The 19,417-nt window shown below is 44.9% G+C and overlaps 2 protein-coding genes across 2 annotated transcripts in view; one reads left to right on the top strand and one right to left on the bottom strand.

Annotated features, from left to right (window-relative positions):
- LOC143040892 (uncharacterized) overlaps positions 1-19,417 on the bottom strand; it is a 94,397-nt gene that overhangs the window by 31,348 nt on the left and 43,632 nt on the right. The gene's annotated exons all lie outside the window — the stretch shown is intronic.
- LOC143040652 (T-box transcription factor TBX6-like) lies at positions 8,082-13,760 on the top strand. The gene is made up of 4 exons (XM_076211876.1): positions 8,082-8,453; positions 8,742-8,943; positions 11,606-12,156; positions 12,535-13,760. The coding sequence occupies exons 1-4, from the start codon at positions 8,306-8,308 to the stop codon at positions 13,188-13,190; spliced, it is 1,557 nt and encodes a 518-aa protein (XP_076067991.1). The 5' UTR covers positions 8,082-8,305; the 3' UTR covers positions 13,191-13,760.

Genomic DNA, 19,417 nt, shown 5'->3' with positions numbered 1-19,417 from the left:
AGGTACCTAACCTAACCAAAGCTAACCTAACCCTAACAAGGGAAGATGGGGGTCAACACTTCTAGACTTTGTCTGGATAGATTCAATGTATCCCCAGGTCGTCTCTTACCAGCGCTTCTATCCTAGCAAGACTAAGGTGATGCCTCGGCCTAAGGGAGATGTAGGATGCATCATCACTACAGTGATGAACCCCCCCCCCCCCCAACCAGGTGACCCGCCAAGTCGAGCGATTGCCATCCACGGGAGGTCACGACCCCCACCTGAGGACAATCGTCACCCCGGGACATCCCACCTGAACCATTGTCACCCCGACAAAATCCGGGGCGACAATTCTTCAGGTGATCCAGTGGTGGTGGAGGTGGTGGTGGAGGTGGTGGTGGCGATGGAAGTGGAGGAAGCGAAAAAACTTCATTCCAGATGGAAGTCAGGACATTTAGATGGCAAATAATTTTAAAATAATTTTGAGAACAGAAAAAATATATAAAGCGACTTTCTGCAACTGACAGGGATTTGACCTACCTGGGGTTTCTCACTTCCCACAGCGTGGGAGAGGGATGGTGAGGCGAGTGATTTTGACAATACACACATTAAATAATATATATACATACACATGCAATATTATATTTTATATATATATATATATATATATATATATATATATATAGATTAAAATCAACTGCGCTAATATATTTAACTATTTTCAGTTGTATCTTCTTAAGTTTAAGGAAGGACTTCCTATCAACTTCATTCAGCTTATGAACGAAATCATCCATGGTGAATGTGAAAAAGGCGCTGGTGAATGCCGATGGTTTCTATTGGATGTGTAACAGCATGTATAAAACTGTTGACAAATTGTCTCCGTGAGAACCTGTGCCCTAGAAATATATATATATATATATATATATATATATATATATATATATATGCAAAATAACCACAGGAGAAAAGAAACTTGTAGACAGTAAGTACTTTCGTACAGTATATTACATCTTCAGACTAAATGACAAAGGTATCTTTGTCATTTAGTCTGAAGATGCAATATACGAAAATACTGTCTACAAGTTTCTTTTCTCCTGTGGTTATTTTGCATTTTTGTATCACGGTGATGTGATTGCTTGCATATATATATATATTATATATATATATATATATATGTGTGTGTGTGTGTGTGTGTGTTATTAAAAGGGAGACAATAAGATTATATAAATAATGTCTCAAGGCTATTAGATGCAATATGCATCCAAGTGTTTACTATATCATATATATATATATATATATATTATATATATATATATATAAACATCTTATTGTAACCACTATTGTTGTGTGATATCTTCACTTGGTTCCACCCACTTCTATACAAACTGTAGTTAGGTCTGATTTGTCCCCAGCCGTCACAGAATGAGGGTTTAGGGGTAGGTTACTGTTACATAATCTCTATACATCAAGGAGTGATCCATCTATCAGTGGTGAATAATTTATGATTTCACCATAGGTTAGGGTACTATCTTCCATAAGGGCCGAGAGGTGAACCTAATATGCAGAAGCTGTGACAGTATTTATCTATTTATTTATCTATTTATCTTTTTTTCCTTATTGTAAGCGCAATAGTAACTATATCTGGCTGGTACAAAAAATAAATAAAAATTAAATTTGTTATTATTGAAAGCTCAGAGGCGGCCATGAGTAACAGTTTTGTTATTGGCATTATCATTATTGTCGATAAATAAGGCCAATTAATAACAGGACCGCTTACATTCTGGTTCCATGCTACGAATGCCCCCAAGCCAGCAATGAGGAATTTCACAAGGTAGGGTGGAAGAAGAAGGAGGAGGAGGGGAGTAAGAAGAAGACGAGGAGGAAGGGGAGCAAGAAGAAGACGAGGAGGAGGGAGGAGGAAGGGGAGCAAGAAGAAGGGGAAGAAGAGGAGGAGGCGTCAGAAGAACTGCGAGACAGCAGCTTACTCTTACAAGAAGGAGTTATGACGCGGGGTGTACAGTCGAGGCGAGACAGTCGGATAAACAAGGACCCAAAGGGTAGCAATTAAGTGTTACACAAGAACCAAGCACCAGAGTCGAATGTACAACTTAAAAAACAAGACAAGGTTGAGAACCGAAATAAGAAAACACTGGCGCGTGCACGCACACACACACACACTTTTTATGACAAGAACGCAGACATGCTCACACTGATTCGAAGCAATGTTGTTGCCGATAGAAGCGCTGGTAAACTAGAGTCCATAGCCATTGGACCCTGTGTGACACCGTTCCGGTCTTGTCACCCTGTGTGGGTGATTTCAAGGTGCAGTTCACCCAAGAGCACAGAAACGGCCTGGAGCGGATGTAGGCTTTGACTAGGCTATCCTCTTTGTGAGAGGAAAATGCCCTTTGGTGCGTGTGTGATTCACGATGGTCTTAGATCACGTGTTGGACTCGTGATCGACAGCTATTACCCTCCCGGAAGAAAGCCCAGAGCTCGTATATGACCGATCTATGGGTAATGCTGTGACCTTACACGCATACACACACACACACACTCAACTCCCCGCCCACGAGAACTGGAGTAACGACTCGCAGCGAAGCGATACTGAAAGCCCAGAGCTCATAGGTGACCTATCTATGGGTAATGTTGTGACCTTACACGCGCACACACACACCCAACTCCCCGCCCACGAGAATTGTAGTAACGACTCGCAGCGCAGCGATACTGAAATTATTTCAGCCCTGGGTGAGATACGAACCCGGACCACCGTAATGGCGGCCGGGAACCCTACCACTGCGCCACGAGTAGTAGTGTGTGTACGCGACTATGTATTTGCATATGTATACATGCATAAGTAGTTTAGGGTACCAGCGATGGGGATGTGCCTAAGATGGTCCTGCGAGACGGAGGTCGGAGAGAATCATCTCCCACCTCGCCTCCAATATTTCTATCCCCTTCGACAATGGTGCCTCCAGGAGAACACACAACCGGCGACTGCTCCCCTTCTTCCCCCAGCCGGCAACACAAAGACGTCCCCGTTAACAAGAGTCCAACGTTTCTTCCCGGCGAGATCTATGGGAGCCCCCCACCACGAGGACCGTTGCCAACTATTGCGGGGGTGCGGGTTTCCAGTTAAGTGAAACTGGAGGCAAAAATGATACGAGTTTATGCAAGTGGGGATAGAACTCGGGACTACGGAGGCCAAAGAACCGAACTCTAAGGAACTCCCCTTCCTAGATCATTTCTCTTACCTTTCTTTTCTCCCTTCCTCTCCCCTCTCTCCTTCCCTTTCCCTTTCCTCTCCTTTCCCTTCCCTCTCCCCGTCCTTTCCCACCATCCCACACTCTTCCTATCTCCCCATCCCCTCTCCCCCTTTCTCCCCACTCCACTCTTCTTCCTCCTCCTCCCCATCCCTCTCCCTTCCTCATCTCTCTTCTCTCCCGCCCCTCCCCTCTCCCTCACCCCTCCCCTCTCTTCTCTGTTTACCTACGCATTGTCCCAGCTCCAACTCTCGCCCCCGGAACTCGATCGTTGCTCATTCAAGTGGGATTTACTCCCACTCCCCACCCCCTCCCCCCGCACTCGACCCGGGGTGGATTACCGGGGCATTGTGACCCGGAGCTCCTTGGTTAACGAGATCCGGGTTAACAATGGGTTCGGTGCCGTTTAACGGTGGTCGCAGTCGACTAAGGACAAAAGTGACACGCGCAGGAAGAGGAATAGGGACCCTCGGAGATGGAGGTATCCACCCGTATACACCCAGGAGATTCTCTCTCTCTCTCTCTCTCTCTCCCTATCCACCCTCTTCTCTCTCCCTGCCTCTCTCTTCTTCTCTCCCTACCCCCACCCTCTCTTCTTCTCTCCCTACCCCCACCCTCTCTTCTTCTCTCTCCCTACCCCTCTCTCCTCTTCTCTCTCCCTACCCCTCTCTCCTCTTCTCTCTCCCTACCCCTCTCTCCTCTTCTCTCTCCCTACCCCTCTCTTCTCTTCCTCTCTCCCCCTCTCTCTTCTCTTCCTCTCTCCCCCTCTCTCTTCTCTTCCTCTCTCCCCCTCTCTCTTCTCTTCCTCTCTCCCCCTCTCTCTTCTCTTCCTCTCTCCCCCTCTCTCTTCTCTTCCTCTCTCCCCCTCTCTCTTCTCTACCCCTCTCCCTTCTTCTCTCTACCCCTCTCCCTTCTTCTCTCTCCCTACCCCCCTCTCTTCTTTGCTCTCCCTACCCCCTCTCTTCTTTTCTCTCCCTACCCCATCTCTCTTCTTCTCTCTCCCTACCCCTCTCTCTTCTTCTCTCTCCCTACCCCTCTCTCTTCTTCTCTCTCCCTACCCCTCTCTCTTCTTCTCTCTCCCTACCCCTCTCTCTTCTTCTCTCTCCCTACCCCTCTCTCTTCTTCTCTCTCCCTACCCCTCTCTCTTCTTCTCTCTCCCTACCCCTCTCTCTTCTTCTCTCTCCCTACCCCTCTCTCTTCTTCTCTCTCCCTACCCCTCTCTCTTCTTCTCTCTCCCTACCCCTCTCTCTTCTTCTCTCTCCCTACCCCTCTCTCTTCTTCTCTCTCCCTACCCCTCTCTCTTCTTCTCTCTCCCTACCCCTCTCTCTTCTTCTCTCTCCCTACCCCTCTCTCTTCTTCTCTCTCCCTACCCCTCTCTCTTCTTCCCTCTTCCTACCCCCTCTCTTCTTCCCTCTCCCTACCCCCTCTCTTCTTCCCTCTCCCTACCCCCTCTCTCCTTCTCTCTTCATACCCCCACCCTCTCTTCTTCCCTCTCCCTACCCCCTTCTCTTCTTCCCTCCCTACCCCCTCTCTTCTTCCCTCTCCCTACCTCCAACTCTCTCTCTCTCTCTCCATATATCCTCCTCCTCTCTCTCCATATATCCTCCTCCTCTCTCTCTCTCTCCATATATCCTCCTCCTCTCTCTCTCTTTCTTAATATATTATCCCCTAAGTCTGCCTGTGTGTTGTCGGCGTCATCGGAGGCGTGCTGGTCTCGCAGTCGCTTAGTTGCGTGTTCGAATCCCGCACTCCTATCCGAATCCCAGCAGTCACTGTAACCTGCCCCAGAGCGCATAAGAGGACAAGGTGACGGCTTCGGCCGCAGCTACTCAGCGCCTCCTGGCGTAGGCTCCTCCCCGCAACAAGTACTTAGAAAATCATGACTAATTAATTCGGTACTTCTAAATTCCCCCCACTAGTCCACACTGTCGGAAAACAATCATATCTCGTTTTAAAAAGAAAGTAAAGTTATTAGAGAAGTGTTCTCGAGCTACTGGCCTCGGCCCGGATCACGGTGGCCAGAGGGCACGAGACCGATCTTCAATTACAGCTGAAGGTGCAACCTAGAGGGGCTGATACTCGGTCTCTGGACCGGGCCCAATATCTGAATAAACTTTGCCCTTGTGAAAATATAGATAAAATACAGAGATGACAATGGGAGACTATTCCCTTCTTCCTTCTCTTCCTCCTATTATTTTTGGTACCGGTAATTGCATGTGGCCTACCTCTTTGGAATTGGTATTGTATGTGGCCTACCCTATTTAAATGTGTCCTAGCTCAGGAAAAATTTAAACAAGGTTAGGTTAGGTTAGGTACCTAATTGGAAAGGCAGGCCACATACTATACCAAAGAAAAAAAATTATATCGGCACCTTATTTTTTACTACAAGTGACATTAATAATTAATCCCGCACCAATACAATAGGCCTACAGACAATAATCCAAAACGTCTTCGAGATGATCTATGGGAAGACCCGGGGACCGTTGCCAGCCACTGCGGGGCTGCGGGTTTCCAGTAGGTGAAACTCCAAGGAATAATAATTTTACGCACATACATGCATATACAAAACACACACACACTTGTTTTACACACGTTTACTTGTGTAAAACGAGAACAGCGAAGGCCACTCTTACGCTGGCAAAACACTAACGATCGCTCTCTCTCTCTCTGTCTGTCACTCACTCACTCACTCGCACTCACACACTCACTCTCTCTCTCTCTCTCTCTCACACACACACACACACACACACACACACACACACGAATTTAAGGCAGGTCGATAATTAGATACAGAAAAAGACCCCCGTGGGTATAGCTCCTGTTCCGTATACAACTAGGTAAGCACAATATATATATGTACTACATTACATCATACATATGTACATTCGTTTATTTATTGATACATTGTGACAAATGTGGAATCCAGTTTTTATTCTAGACTAATTGCTGACAGGATCTTCAAAAAACAGGGTAATAGAGAGAACACCCGTTATATGCGAGTGTGGTTTTCCAAGTTGACCAAACTATAAAGTAACAATGGAAATAAAACAGAATATAAACAACACATCCAATAAAAATTAAATTATATCAATAGTGACAGCAACAAAACGTACATAACTAAAGTAATAATGAAGGGTGAAAACATCAGTAATGAAATCATTATCACCTTGTTCATCGATGTTGTCATCTTGATAAAAAATATTACTATCATTTCGTTCTAATTCGTTTCTTGTGACGGCCCTTCTTTTATTTTCGTGTCTACTTTGTTGTCTATTCCAGGGGTTCTCAAACTTTTTTGGCTGCGACTCCCTACAAATTACTTCGATAGAGTCGCGACCCACTTCCCCAACAACAACGAATTTCTGACAATCATATAACGCATTTCCCTGTCTCCGTGTATCTACTTGCCTGTCTATGTATGCATGTATGTATGCATGTAGCCTATGTACGTGCGCACGTATGTATGTATATATGCATGTACTCATGTAAGCTTGTATGGATCTCGATCTCGATCACGACCCCTCAAAATTATTTCGCGACCCTTCTGGGGGTCGGGACCCCCACTTTGAGAACCTCTGGTCTAGTCTACTAGGGAAGTAGCGCACGCGCACACAACTGCTTGTGTTCACCCTAATACTCTTTCGAGTATAAACTTGGAGGAAGACTCGTGTCATCCTCCATTCGCCTCCACACACGAAATTCCAACTTAGTCTATATCCTTAAATGGGGAATTAAGGATATAAAACCAAGTTAGAACTGGAGATTAAGAGACGGGACCCGACGAGCGTTGTTCCCTTCCTGTATACTACAATTAGGGAAACACACACACACACACACACACACTTCACATTACACTTCCGAGATTAATTTATAATTTTCCCCTGACTGATCCTCTTCAAATTTCAGCCACTCAGTGGCAATTGTCCTTTGCTCATTTTTTAATCCATTTCTTCTTTTTAAGGGCCGAGTGAAACGTGTAGTCGGAAAAAGACGGACTGGTTATCCCAGGTAGAGGAATGGAAGCTCGTTGTGGTCGCGTCCGCAATGTTCTTGCGAGGCAAATCCGAAATGGAGGATAATGTCCTTTTTCGGGGGATTAAAAGTGACTATTTCTCCCGCACTGGTAGTTGTGGAACCTATCTTCGCAAGAGGGCTGATGATGATCCTAGTCGTGGCAAAATAGAGTACAATTGAAATGCACACACATGTATGTAAGCATATATATGTATATGTATTTGTATACACTGTGTGTGTGTGTATTTACCTAGTTGTATTTTAAGGGAAGGGGAGCTATGCTCGTGGTGCCCCGTGGAGTGTGTGTGTGTGTGAGAGAGAGAGAGAAATTGACTATGTCCATATATATGTATTTTCTTTATTAGTCCCCAAAATAATTTTGACTCGTCCATATTCACGTATACATGAAATAACATGCATCATCATAATAAAATAAAGGAAATGGAGGTTTCATGCGGACAATAAAAAGATGTAGAAAAAAAAAAAAATCTGAGAAGCGACCAACCGCGTTCTTGTGCAAAGCGGGTTCCCCCTCGACCCGGGTCGCACTCACAATCCCCCCCCCCCATCTCGCTATCTGATGGCCGATCCTTCTTAAAACGGCACATTTTCCTCTCTCGCTAATAAGCCGCACCTGTGGCGCCCAATCCTCCGGGGACATCCAAAACAAACATTGGCGCGGGTGGCCCTCTCTCAATGGTCTCCGGTCATCGCGCGCATTATGCGCCTCCCAGGGTCCCTAAGCTCCTCCCCCTCGCGCTGGCATGCTCGCTCCGGGGCCGCCGTGGGCGGGGCTTAACTTTCGTACAAATTTCCGTGACTAAAGATGTTTGACAGTAGTTCCTGTGAGACGTTCGTTCGAGACGGAACGCGTTGCTGAAACACGAACAGAAAAAAAAAGTTAAGAAAAAAAAATACGAAAAGAAAAATAAACTTGCCTGTGAATTAGTGTGTTCTGGAACAAATCCCAGCATCACGAATGTGCCTCTTTTAAGTGTTGTAGAAGTGATAAGTGTTATTTGGAAAACTTTGGTGATCGGCGGTTAACAATGTACGAGGAGGAGCTTCTGTATTTGCGGAGTCGAGGGTTAGGTGGAATGGGGCCCGCAGCGCCCCTCGGGCTGCATCCGTACCTGGGTGGCGGGTTGCCCGCTAATCTCACCGACCATCTCGACCGCTATCGGCTCGGATTCCATGGTGAGTTCTACGGAGCGTCATTGCAAAGCGTTTAGTACATACAATACGTTATATACGTACACAATATATATATACACATATTATATATATATATATATATATATATATATATATACACACATATGTATATATATATAATACATTGTGTATGTGTACGCGCGCGGAGCCCGCCGAGTTACAGATAAACAGCACCAGACAATATGGCAGATAAAAATTCCTGGTTTCAATGTCATATTCATCTTTATTTTATTTGATCCATCTTTAACGCTGCTCTTCCCCCCTTTGTAGGTGGCATGCCCGGACAGTCGCCGCTGTCCGCTGGCTTTCCGGGGGACTACCTGAAGGCCCCTGGCTCCTGCGTCGGCTTCCCGGCACCAGGGCTTCCGGGGGGCAAGGCCGACCCCCGGATCAAGGTCCGGCTGGAGAACGAGAACCTCTGGAATCAGTTCAACAAGTTTGCCACAGAGATGATCATCACGAAGCTTGGGAGGTGAGTGATCGGTACTGGCGCTCGTTCGAACCATCTCGCCGTCGTTCTGCGAGGTCGTAGTTGTGCGGTCTTGGTAAAAACTCGTAATTTTGGTCGTGGGCTCCTTCGTGATCCCAGTTTTCGTTCACTGAATAGTTTTTGTCGTTTAGTATTCTTTCCATCTCGCTAGCTCATCTTCACTGTTTATTTAATATGGTCAATATTTCGGTTAATCTCACTAATCTCCCAGTTCCACTAAACTGCTCGTCTGTTTCACTAGCATACATTCACTAAATCCCTCAGTTCCACTGAACTGGTCGTCCACAATGTCCAATACCACTATGTCCTCCCTGTCCAGTGGTCACTCGCACATCTTCACTAAAAAATCCCCTGACCCTCCGCTCTTGCAAGTGGTCCTAATTAAGGTTTCCAGCAGTACACATTTTGTTTTTATTCATTATTCTCACTTATTTACCTATTTATTTTTTATCACTGTCGGGCCCTCCTCTCCCTTCTTTTGTCCCTTTCCTCTGGTGTTTCCAAGCTTTGGTTTTAATATTCATTATACGAGTGTATTCTTGTTCTCTCTCTCACTTCTTCCAAAGTAATGTACCAATATATACACACACAGCGCACGCGTATACCTATATGAAACATACATATTTGTACAAATGCGAATAATGTAAATGGACACAGTATTTGTACATATGTATGAATATAAAATATGCATCCATGGATACAGATAACTACTGGACATTCTTGTGTATATGACATAAACAAATTCATAATATATTATATATATATATATATATATATATATATTATATATAAACACACTTGTTAGTGCTCATGTGTACATGCACACAATCCATACTAATTCTATATATACATGTATACACAATAAGACGTTTCTTTCGTAGGGACCCATATTATTTTAATCTTGTTCCAATTCTAATTATATATATATATATATATAATATATATATATATATATATATATATATATATAATGCGCCGCTGTAGTGCGCTCTTTTCCGCCTCTTGGATAGTACGTAGGTTCAGGTTTGCTCCTTAACCTCTGTTAACTTTAACTTGCCTGGATGTTCGTGCACACCGGGACAAAGTGACAGCTTCGACCGTTTAGGCGTTTCCTTGTTTATGCCCCGAACTCTTAAAACCTCCCTCCCCATTTTTATATTAATTATTGAATTTTTTCTAGTTTATGTAAATTAGTTTTACTATAATTTCCTTATTTCCGACATAATTTTTCCTTGTAATTCTTCTCTCTAATCTCCTTTCCTCCTTTCCTACCTAATTCTCTCTCTCTCTCCTTGTGTCTCGCCTTTCTTACATCTTGAATTATGTGGCGTGTTCAACATGAGTCTCAACCTTGATAACCAATTCCCCACCTCCCCGAGCCGTGTCCAATAGTGACTGGCACTTGCCCAGGCTTTCAGAACGCACTGATCGCAGACGCCAATTACAACTCAGCGATTACTAAGACAAAATATTAATTTACTTCTTTTCTCATTCGTCCGATTTCTCTCTCATTCTCTCCGCTTCCCTCCAGCCTCTTGTTCTCTTTTTCTTTATACTCTCTTTTTTGTCCGCTTGGTTTCTCGTTTTCTTTTTCCTCATTCTCTCTTATCCTTGTTTTCTTTCCTTTCTCTCTTTCCACCTTTCTTTTTCTTCCTCCACCTCTCTTGCTCTCGTTCCGAAACCTCTTCTTTCTCCCCATTCTGTTGTCTCTCTCTCCTCCGTCGCATCAGGACCAACCCGCGCTGCATTTTCTCTTCATCTCCGGCGTCTTGGTTTCATCTCTCAGATCACATGCGTCCATTGTATTACTCTCATTAGGAACTACACTATACCCTCCATCTGTGTGTGTGTGTGTGTGTGTGTGTGTGTGTGTGTGTGTGTGTGTGTGTGTGTGTGTGTGTGTGTGTGTGTGTGTGTGTGTGTGTGTGTGTGTGTGTGTGTGTGTGTACACATGTGTGTGTGTGTGTGTGTGTGTTTCATCAACCTGCTAAAATCCTTCACTCTAAACATCGTTTCCCTCCCGCCGAGTGTCCACTTACATAAGCCTTCGAATGCACCCCCCACCCCCCACCCTCCCTCCTTACCGTATCACGGGCGATCTGTAATTGGTGTTAAGCGAAGCGAATAAAATAGCGTGTAGGGTTGCTTTTACCGAGTAACAGGGGTGGGGGAGAGGGTTGTCCACTTCAAGGTAGTGGACGATTATTTCGTGTATGGCGGGAACCCGCAATGTAGATTGGTTGCTTACAGTAGACCGCATTTGCTAATATACAAAATATTAATAAAATACAATTATTCTACGAATGGAAAATTATTCAATTTTTTCTTCGAATTATGTTTGGTGATGATATCGCATTACGCTGTCAATTATAGTAGGGTCTTCAACTAATTAATGAGGGGTGGGTTAATTAGTTAACTAAGGACACTTTCACCTTTTTGGTTGGTCCCCAGTTTTTTTTTTATTTAAAGCTTGTAACCTGATTCAATCAATTTTGTGACCCTCATCTAGTGATGCAAAATATATTAAAAATTGAAATTTTCTATAGGCCTTTTGTTTAGTCTCGCATGAGACGCGTAGTATGTTTATTCTCTATTACGACTTGTTTACATTTTATTAACGACGTCACGTCTTCGTTGCTTTCAGACGGATGTTCCCGACCGTCAAGATGTCCGTGTCCGGCCTCGAACCCAACACCAAATACTTCGTCCTGATGGACATCGTCCCGGCCGACGACTCCCGGTACAAGTTCCAGGGGAAGGAGTGGGTGGTTGCCGGGAAAGCGGAACCCCACATGCCGGGACGCCTCTACATCCACCCAGACTCCCCGGCCTCCGGGGCGCAGTGGATGCGCCACCCGATCAGCTTCCAGAAGCTGAAGCTGACCAACAACAACCTGGACCAGCAGGGGCACATCATCCTCAACTCGATGCACAAGTACCAGCCCCGGATCCACGTGGTGGCGGCCCCGGACCTCGTGTCGCTCCACTGGGCCGCGTTCAATACCTTCACCTTCACCCAGACGCAGTTCATGGCCGTGACGGCCTACCAGAACGAGCGCATCACGCAGCTCAAGATCGACAACAACCCCTTCGCCAAGGGGTTTCGGGAGAACGGGCAGCTTCGGTCCAAGAAGAGATCCGGAGGAGCCTCTCCGACGGCAGCAGAGATGACTTCGCCGGAAAAGAATGACGACAGTAAGTTTCCTTATGAAAACAACCCCAGTAGGCGATCACTTGTTCCCCCCATTCATTACATAGACGGTTTTCATCTATACTTGAGATATGTTCACTCAGGGTAAATCCATCGCTAGCTTAAGTTCATCAGTAAAAATCATATTAATCAGATCATTACGTGTGCGATTTTCGACGAGTAATTATATAACTCGTCCATTAATACAAACGCGTACGTTGATTATACACGTCAACAGTTTGTTTACATTTAATAAATTTCAAGTCCACATTCATCTATACACATACCATCTTCACTCATGTTTAAATATATTGATAATTTTGTTAATACGCTGATTGTACTTTTCATTAGTGGTCTGACGTTCTCTCTCTGTCTTTCTGCAGCCATCCTGGACAAACGCGCGCGACTCAACAGCGTCGACAGTGGGGACATCGAGGTCTCTGATCTGGACGAGCGGCCGGCCTCGTCCATGTCGGTCGAGAAGGACCTCGGGGACGAGAAGGTGGACGTGGAGAGCCCCCCGACGCCCCCGCCCCCGTTCCTGCCGCCGCCGCCCTCCATCATCAAGTCCGAGTCCGAGGATACCCCGACGCCGACCCTCGTGTCTCCCCTGATCACGGCGGGGTCCATCATGTCCCCGATCGACTCCCGCGACCCGAGGAAGACCCCGCCGAGTCCCGCCGAAGGAGGCGCGGCGCCCCCCGTCAGCGAGGCTACGATCACCTCCCCGCTCGCCCCGCGCCCCTGCGTCCCCTCGCCCACGTACTCGGCAGCGGCGATGGCGGCGGGAATGCACTACCCATACCTGTACTACAGTCACATGATGTCGCCCTACCTGGGCCTCAGCCGCGCGCCCCACATCCCACCCGTGCTCGACAAGCGCGACATGTACGCCTACCCGCCCTACCTTCGCCCCAGCGCGGCCGCGGCGCCCTTGGCGGCGACGCCCCACCACCCAGGCCTCTCGACAACAGCGAGACCCACGCCACTTCACCCGTACAACTACCCACTCCCGCCCCAGGTTCCTGCGAACTTGTGATGGATGTAAGGCCGTGCGGATCGCTACGTCATTCCTCGTTTCTCGTTTATATTATATATATATATATTATATGCGCGCCGTCCAAGGGTCGAACTCAAGTCAGCTGTTCATTACATCGATCGATCCTCGCCGCCTCTCCTCCTCCTCCTCCTCTTTCCCCGTCCACCGATCACAACATTGTCACTCGTCGTCGCCGTCGTCGTTTTCATCCTCCACTTTCATCATTTACATATATAAAGGATATGTATAAATATTTACATGTTTATATGATACGCGCACACATACATAACGTGTATATATGTACCATGAAGCCTGGCTGTTCAAGTAGGCCTATGTCCAAGCTTAGGCCTATACATGTCGGCTGGTCAATTTATTCTCTTCAGGTGCCAAAGAGTTACGTTTTTCATGTTTTCATTTACTTTTTCTTTTATTTTTTTTTAGTATAACCGTGTTCGTATCATATACCCCAGGTGCCGGCCTGTGTCTTGTTTTGTACAGATTTTTTTTTATCATAAGCACTTAACAATTGTAAGATGTCAATGCTGTTGATATATAAATTGTAGAAAGATATTTGGCTTTTCGATTCTCCTGCGTGATATGAACAGAAAATTATACTAAAATGTCTGAATACGCATCATAATTAGGAAGTGAAAGACTGAGCTCCACAAGCCTTGCTCTCTTCCTGTATGCCACAATTGGGTAAATACAATTATATAAAGGCATGAAAAAAATCTACGGGATCAACTACCCTAATCTCAAGATGTATATTTTCTATTATTAATAAAACCAAACAAACGGGAAAATTAACGAATCATTAAGACAATTCATGTACACAGAATCAAACGGTATGCTGAAGACGATGCAAAGTTTCCAAGGAAAGAAATAAAACTTGAAATAAACAAGTGTGACCACGACTACTGAAAATTCACAAAACAAAAGACTTACCAGCGCTTCTGTCACGTCATTTGGTTGGTAGAAAATGAATCGTTACCGTTTTCACATTTCTAGATTATTTGGTGTTTACACTATCCCGATATTGATCCCAGACTCCAGATCTTCACTCACACACAAAACTTGTAGTGTTTACCTACCACCCTTTCTACTCAACTGCGTCACCTGCAAACATTACATACATATACATGCAGATATACACATATATATGTGTGTGTGTGTGCATGCGCGCGCCCTTTCACTATTCTCAGTTGATACTAGAGCGCTAAAGTGGCAGACTATTACACAGCTCAGTGCAAGGTCATGGAAGTAACGACCTATATGGTGCTGTGAACGCGGTAAAATAAAATGTATAAACAATTTAAATTATTTGTTGCATTTTATAATTACTCATGTGTAAATATTGACACGCATACGGTCAACCTATTACATTTCGACAATTTTCTCTAATGGAAGTGGCATTGAAGGTGATGGCGACCTCACCACAATCTTTTTTTTTTTATATAAAACGTTCAAGTCTAATCGAACATATCTGACATTTCTTAAGGAATGTGCGAGTACTCCTGAGGCTTGGTTCAAGAGGGCAAACGGCGCGATGTCAACAAAGAAATGGTTTAGTGACAGGACGTTTCGTAACCTGGGAGTTATTTTATCAGCTGATTACAAGGCGAGTGTTATAAGTGTATATGCACATACCAAAAGGGACCTACATGGCATTTTGTGGAATTGTTGTTGTGGACTGTAGCTTACCAGCTCTTCTATCCTTATATACAATCCCGCGTGTTACAACTTATTTGATTTATCTATGTAGTTACTCGGTTTTATCTCATGGGAGAGAAGCTTAATCACGTTTTTACGAGAATATCAATAAGGAAGCTCTACTTGGATATAACATATGGGTATGTATGTATACATTTATGGTCGTACAGTATGTGTAGTCCTTAAGTTCCCGAACTGTTCACCTACTACTTTGATCAGCTAACGAGTAAAACAGCCGTACGGCAATACAACGCAGCCTTGTTCAGCTTCTCTTAAGAGACGAGGAGGGGCATAGAAGACAGTTACCGGCTGCGGGTTACCATAATTACTACCGGTATATATTATTATTATTGTTACTATCACTGCTATTATTATATCACTATTATTATCATTATTATATTCATCATTTATTATTATTATTACTATTATTATCATGGAACATATTACAGAATACTTCCTAAACAGACCAGAAATCTGCCATTATTACTACCGGTATATATATATTATTGTTACTATCACTGCTATTATTATATCACTCATTATTATATTCATTTGTTATTATTATTATCAATACTATTATTATCATGGAACATACAGAATATTTCCTAAACAGACCCGAAATCTGCCTTAGGTTCTAGTTTACGAGTCCTATACAAGTGTCAGTTTCGTCCTACAGGGTGGCCCAAAAGTCGCGTTTCATAGCACAAGGTAAAACTCTATTGAACTCCTCCTTTGTCCAGCAACTGTTGGCGCTGTCACCAAACATCCTCAAAGTTGAGCGACAGTTCGACCGATTACATAAAGATACATTTCACTGATCTTCCTGGTTTCCATACGGGCGGAAAGACTTTAGGATCAAATTTAGACTTTTATTACACGTTCGTGTCACCCTTATTGCCCTCTGGCATAGTACTCTCGCGTTGAGAGCCAATGGGGACTGCTTTCGACCGTTGGAGCCTTTAGTGCCAATATTTTTCGGAAGCTTCTTAATCACACGGAGTGCCAATCAACCCGAGAACCAAGTGTTCTTATCGTATACATCTATAATCGAGACACGGTAGCCATATCTAACACATTATGGACTCTACGAGATCGTAAAAAGTCACTGGTGTCGACATGATTGGACGATAGTATGCCCAAATACTTTTGAGATAGTGAACTCCCGAATCCCAAAGTTCGCCGACATGTTTTGTTTCATACAGTCTTCATTTTAGGGACCAAGGATGGGTAACTGCTCGTAATGCTCCCGGAGGAGGGACGTCAGAGAGGGTCATCTCCCTGCTGCCCATTTTCAAAACCCGTCAACCCCCTCACATAAATCTGGAGGTGCAGCCCCGAGGGGCTGACACTCGGTGTTGGCCTGGGCCCAATATTTCTAACAACTTCGACTGTTTAAACACAGAAAAACTCCCACACTAAGTTTCTCCTGAGGGAGATTAATGGGAGGATCAGAGGACCGTTGACATCAATTGTGGGGCTGCGGGTGTCCACTCAGCAAAACTCGAGGTAATAGTTACTACTAGTACCATCATCATCATCATCATCTGGTTCCGTTTTCGCATTATTTCAGTAACACGCGAATTATCAGACATTTGCAGTAAATATGCAGAAATTACGGCGCCATCTATTAGGCGATCAACGCACCAAGTTTGTCGTCGAACTTTAGAACCTAACTATATTATGTATATATATATATTATATATGTAGAGGGAGAGAGAGAGAGCCCAGTATCAAGAACCCCTACAGACGAGGACACCAGAGGACACCAGGGGACACCAGAGGACACCAGCTTGTCCCGGCATGGGTCCCTTTGAACCACCGGGTCCCCCGTCCCTTGTCACAAGGGCGTCACTTCGGGATCAGGTCCTCCTCCTTCCTTGCAATTGTTCCCACTCTCGATCGCATTCCGCTACTTATCGCAACTTCGTCGGCGTTTGATAACCTGGGCGACAGCTCCTTTATCGCGGGAGGGGGTGGGGGTGACGGGGGTGGGGCGACGGGAGGGGGGGCAGTAAGCCGAGACACGTGGAGGGCGAGTGAATACATGAACGGAATCATGGGGTGGTACCACAAAACAAGACTATTACAAACTGATTAATGAAATATATTTAAAATAAAATTATGATACGTGCAGTAAAAACACGAACAAGGAGTGGCACATGTTGAAATAAAATAAACAAATATCAGCAAATGCAAAGAATAAAAATTCCACATCAAAGCAGAGATAAATCACTCCATGTTTGCTGTGTGTGTGTGTGTGTGTGTGTGTGTGTGTGTGTGTGTGTGTGTGTGTGTGTGTGTGTGTGTGCGCGCGCGCGCGCGCATTAAGACCAATGAGACCCTATGGTAGCAGGCACCCTGAGGCGGGGGACAAGAATATCGACATCAAGTTCCCTGGTTGTCGTCAAAGGAGATTAACAAAGGTGGAACGAGAGGAACTGGGTTTCTAGTACAAGAGTATGGGAAGGTAGTACAACAGGCTCATTACAATGACGTCCTTGTTTCCCTTGAGCTATTTTAATCTAGTTGCCTACAGACGATTTAATTCAAGGAAGAGGTTTAACTACGGTCAACTGGGAGGTTTAAGAAATCCTCGATTATCTCGCGTGTCCCACTTTAGACGCTTTATTCTTGCTGGCGCCAAACCATTACCTTCATCTGACAAGTGACATTTCGGGCAAGAATGGCACAAGGACTGGATGTTGACGACAGCGACGCAAGATTATACACAAGGATAGAAGCGCTAGTAAACTACAGCTCATAACAACTAAGGGATGGATAACAGGGGGAGGTCTACGAACTAGAAAGGATATAGGACCTAGTTAGGGTAGTCACCATGGGCGAAGAGTAATCTAGTTAGGAGATTGGTGGAATCTAGACGTCACGAGGAAGAACGGTACAAGGTCATCCTAGTTTTGCCTACTTTAGAGTACTAGTTTATTTCGAGAAATTCTGGACAGTCGTTTCATTTGTGTCCTCCGTCCAGTATTCAAATCTTCCTCGTATACGGAATCTATATTTCTTAACTTTTCAATATTAGAAACAAATTAGGAAATCGCGAATAACAAAAATTTTATGTTCATTTTTGCAAAATTCTATTCCGATTAATGGAGATTCCTGGATTTGAGATTCCAAATAACAGATAACCCGATAGGAATAACCTTCTATTTTCTCTTGATATTCTCTTTTTTTTCTCTTCCTCCCTAACACCCCCTAACCAGCCCAACTGCACGTCATCCGCATTTTCTCCAAAGCCTATCTTGGAAAACCTTCACTTCTCTTTTGATGTTCTCAAATTTGTTTGTCTCCCCCGATGTCCGCATTTTCTCCAAAGTCAATCTTGGAGAACTTTCACTTTTCTCTCGACGTTCTCAAATTCGTTTATCTCTCTCGATGTCCGCATTTTCTCCAAAGTCTATCTTGGAGAACCTTCGCTTCTCTCTTGACGTTCTCAAATTCGTTTCTCTCTCCCGATGTCCGCATTTTCTCCAAAGTCTATCTTGGAGAACTTTCACTTTTCTCTTGACGTTCTCAAATTCGTTTCTCTCTCTCGATGTCCGCATTTTCTCCAAAGTCTATCTTGGAGAACCTTCGCTTCTCTCTTGACGTTCTCAAAGTCGTTTCTCTCTCCCGATGTCCGCATTTTCTCCAAAGTCTATCTTGGAGAACCTTCGCTTCTCTCTTGACGTTCTCAAATTCGTTTCTCTCTCTCGATGTCCGCATTTTCTCCAAAGTCCATCTTGGAGAACCTTCGCTTCTCTCTTGATGTTCTCAAATTTGTTTGTCTCCCCCGATGTCCGCATTTTCTCCAAAGTCTATCTTGGAGAACCTTCGCTTCTCTCTTGACGTTCTCAAATTCGTTTCTCTCTCCCGATGTCCGCATTTTCTCCAAAGTCTATCTTGGAGAACCTTCGCTTCTCTCTGAACGTTCTCAAATTCGTTTATCTCTCCCGATGTCCGCATTTTCTCCAAAGCCTATCTGGGAGAACCCGGTTATCGTTTTGCACTTAAACTTTAACCTAAACGCTGTTGTCCTTATCAACTGATGATGGCCACTTCCTTGATCTGCAATTCTTCCCGCCTCTGCATTCTACGTCACGACAATGCCAGGCGCCTCTGATGTCACTGTGGCATGATACGTCACGCGTATTGCTGGTCTAGTGGTTAGCGTTCCGGGTTCCCACGCCCGAGGTCCATAGTTCGTTCCCCTGTTGAAGAACTTTCGCGGATACAAGCCGATCATGTAACCACTGAGTTATGGGATAGCGTGTGAATTTGTGTGTGTGTGTGTGTTTATGCGCATGTGTGTATGCGTGTGTTTATGCGCATGTGTGTGTATGCGTGTGTGTGCGCGCATGTGTGTTTATGCGCGTGTATGTATATGCGTGTATGTGCGAGCGCGCGTGTGTTTGTGCGCATGTTTGTGTGTGTATGCGCGCGCATGTATGTGTTTGTACGCATGTGTGTGCGCTCGCGCATGTGTGTTTGTGCGCACGCATGTGTGTGTTTGTGCGCAT

This window comes from Oratosquilla oratoria, chromosome 29 (assembly GCF_046742065.1).
Source record: "Oratosquilla oratoria isolate Oo_2021 chromosome 29, ASM4674206v1, whole genome shotgun sequence".
Classification (NCBI taxonomy): Eukaryota; Metazoa; Arthropoda; class Malacostraca; order Stomatopoda; family Squillidae; genus Oratosquilla; species Oratosquilla oratoria.
Note: the sequence above shows the minus strand (reverse complement) of the source record. Positions and strands in the feature narration are given on the sequence as shown.

Excerpts from the sequence above, each read along its gene's own strand:
- LOC143040652 (XM_076211876.1), top strand. The coding sequence starts at position 8,306 with ATGTACGAGGAGGAGCTTCTGTATTTGCGGAGTCGAGGGTTAGGTGGA. Across the intron at positions 8,944-11,605 it reads ATCATCACGAAGCTTGGGAG|ACGGATGTTCCCGACCGTCA; the intron begins GTGAGTGATCGG and ends CGTTGCTTTCAG. Across the intron at positions 12,157-12,534 it reads GCCGGAAAAGAATGACGACA|CCATCCTGGACAAACGCGCG; the intron begins GTAAGTTTCCTT and ends GTCTTTCTGCAG.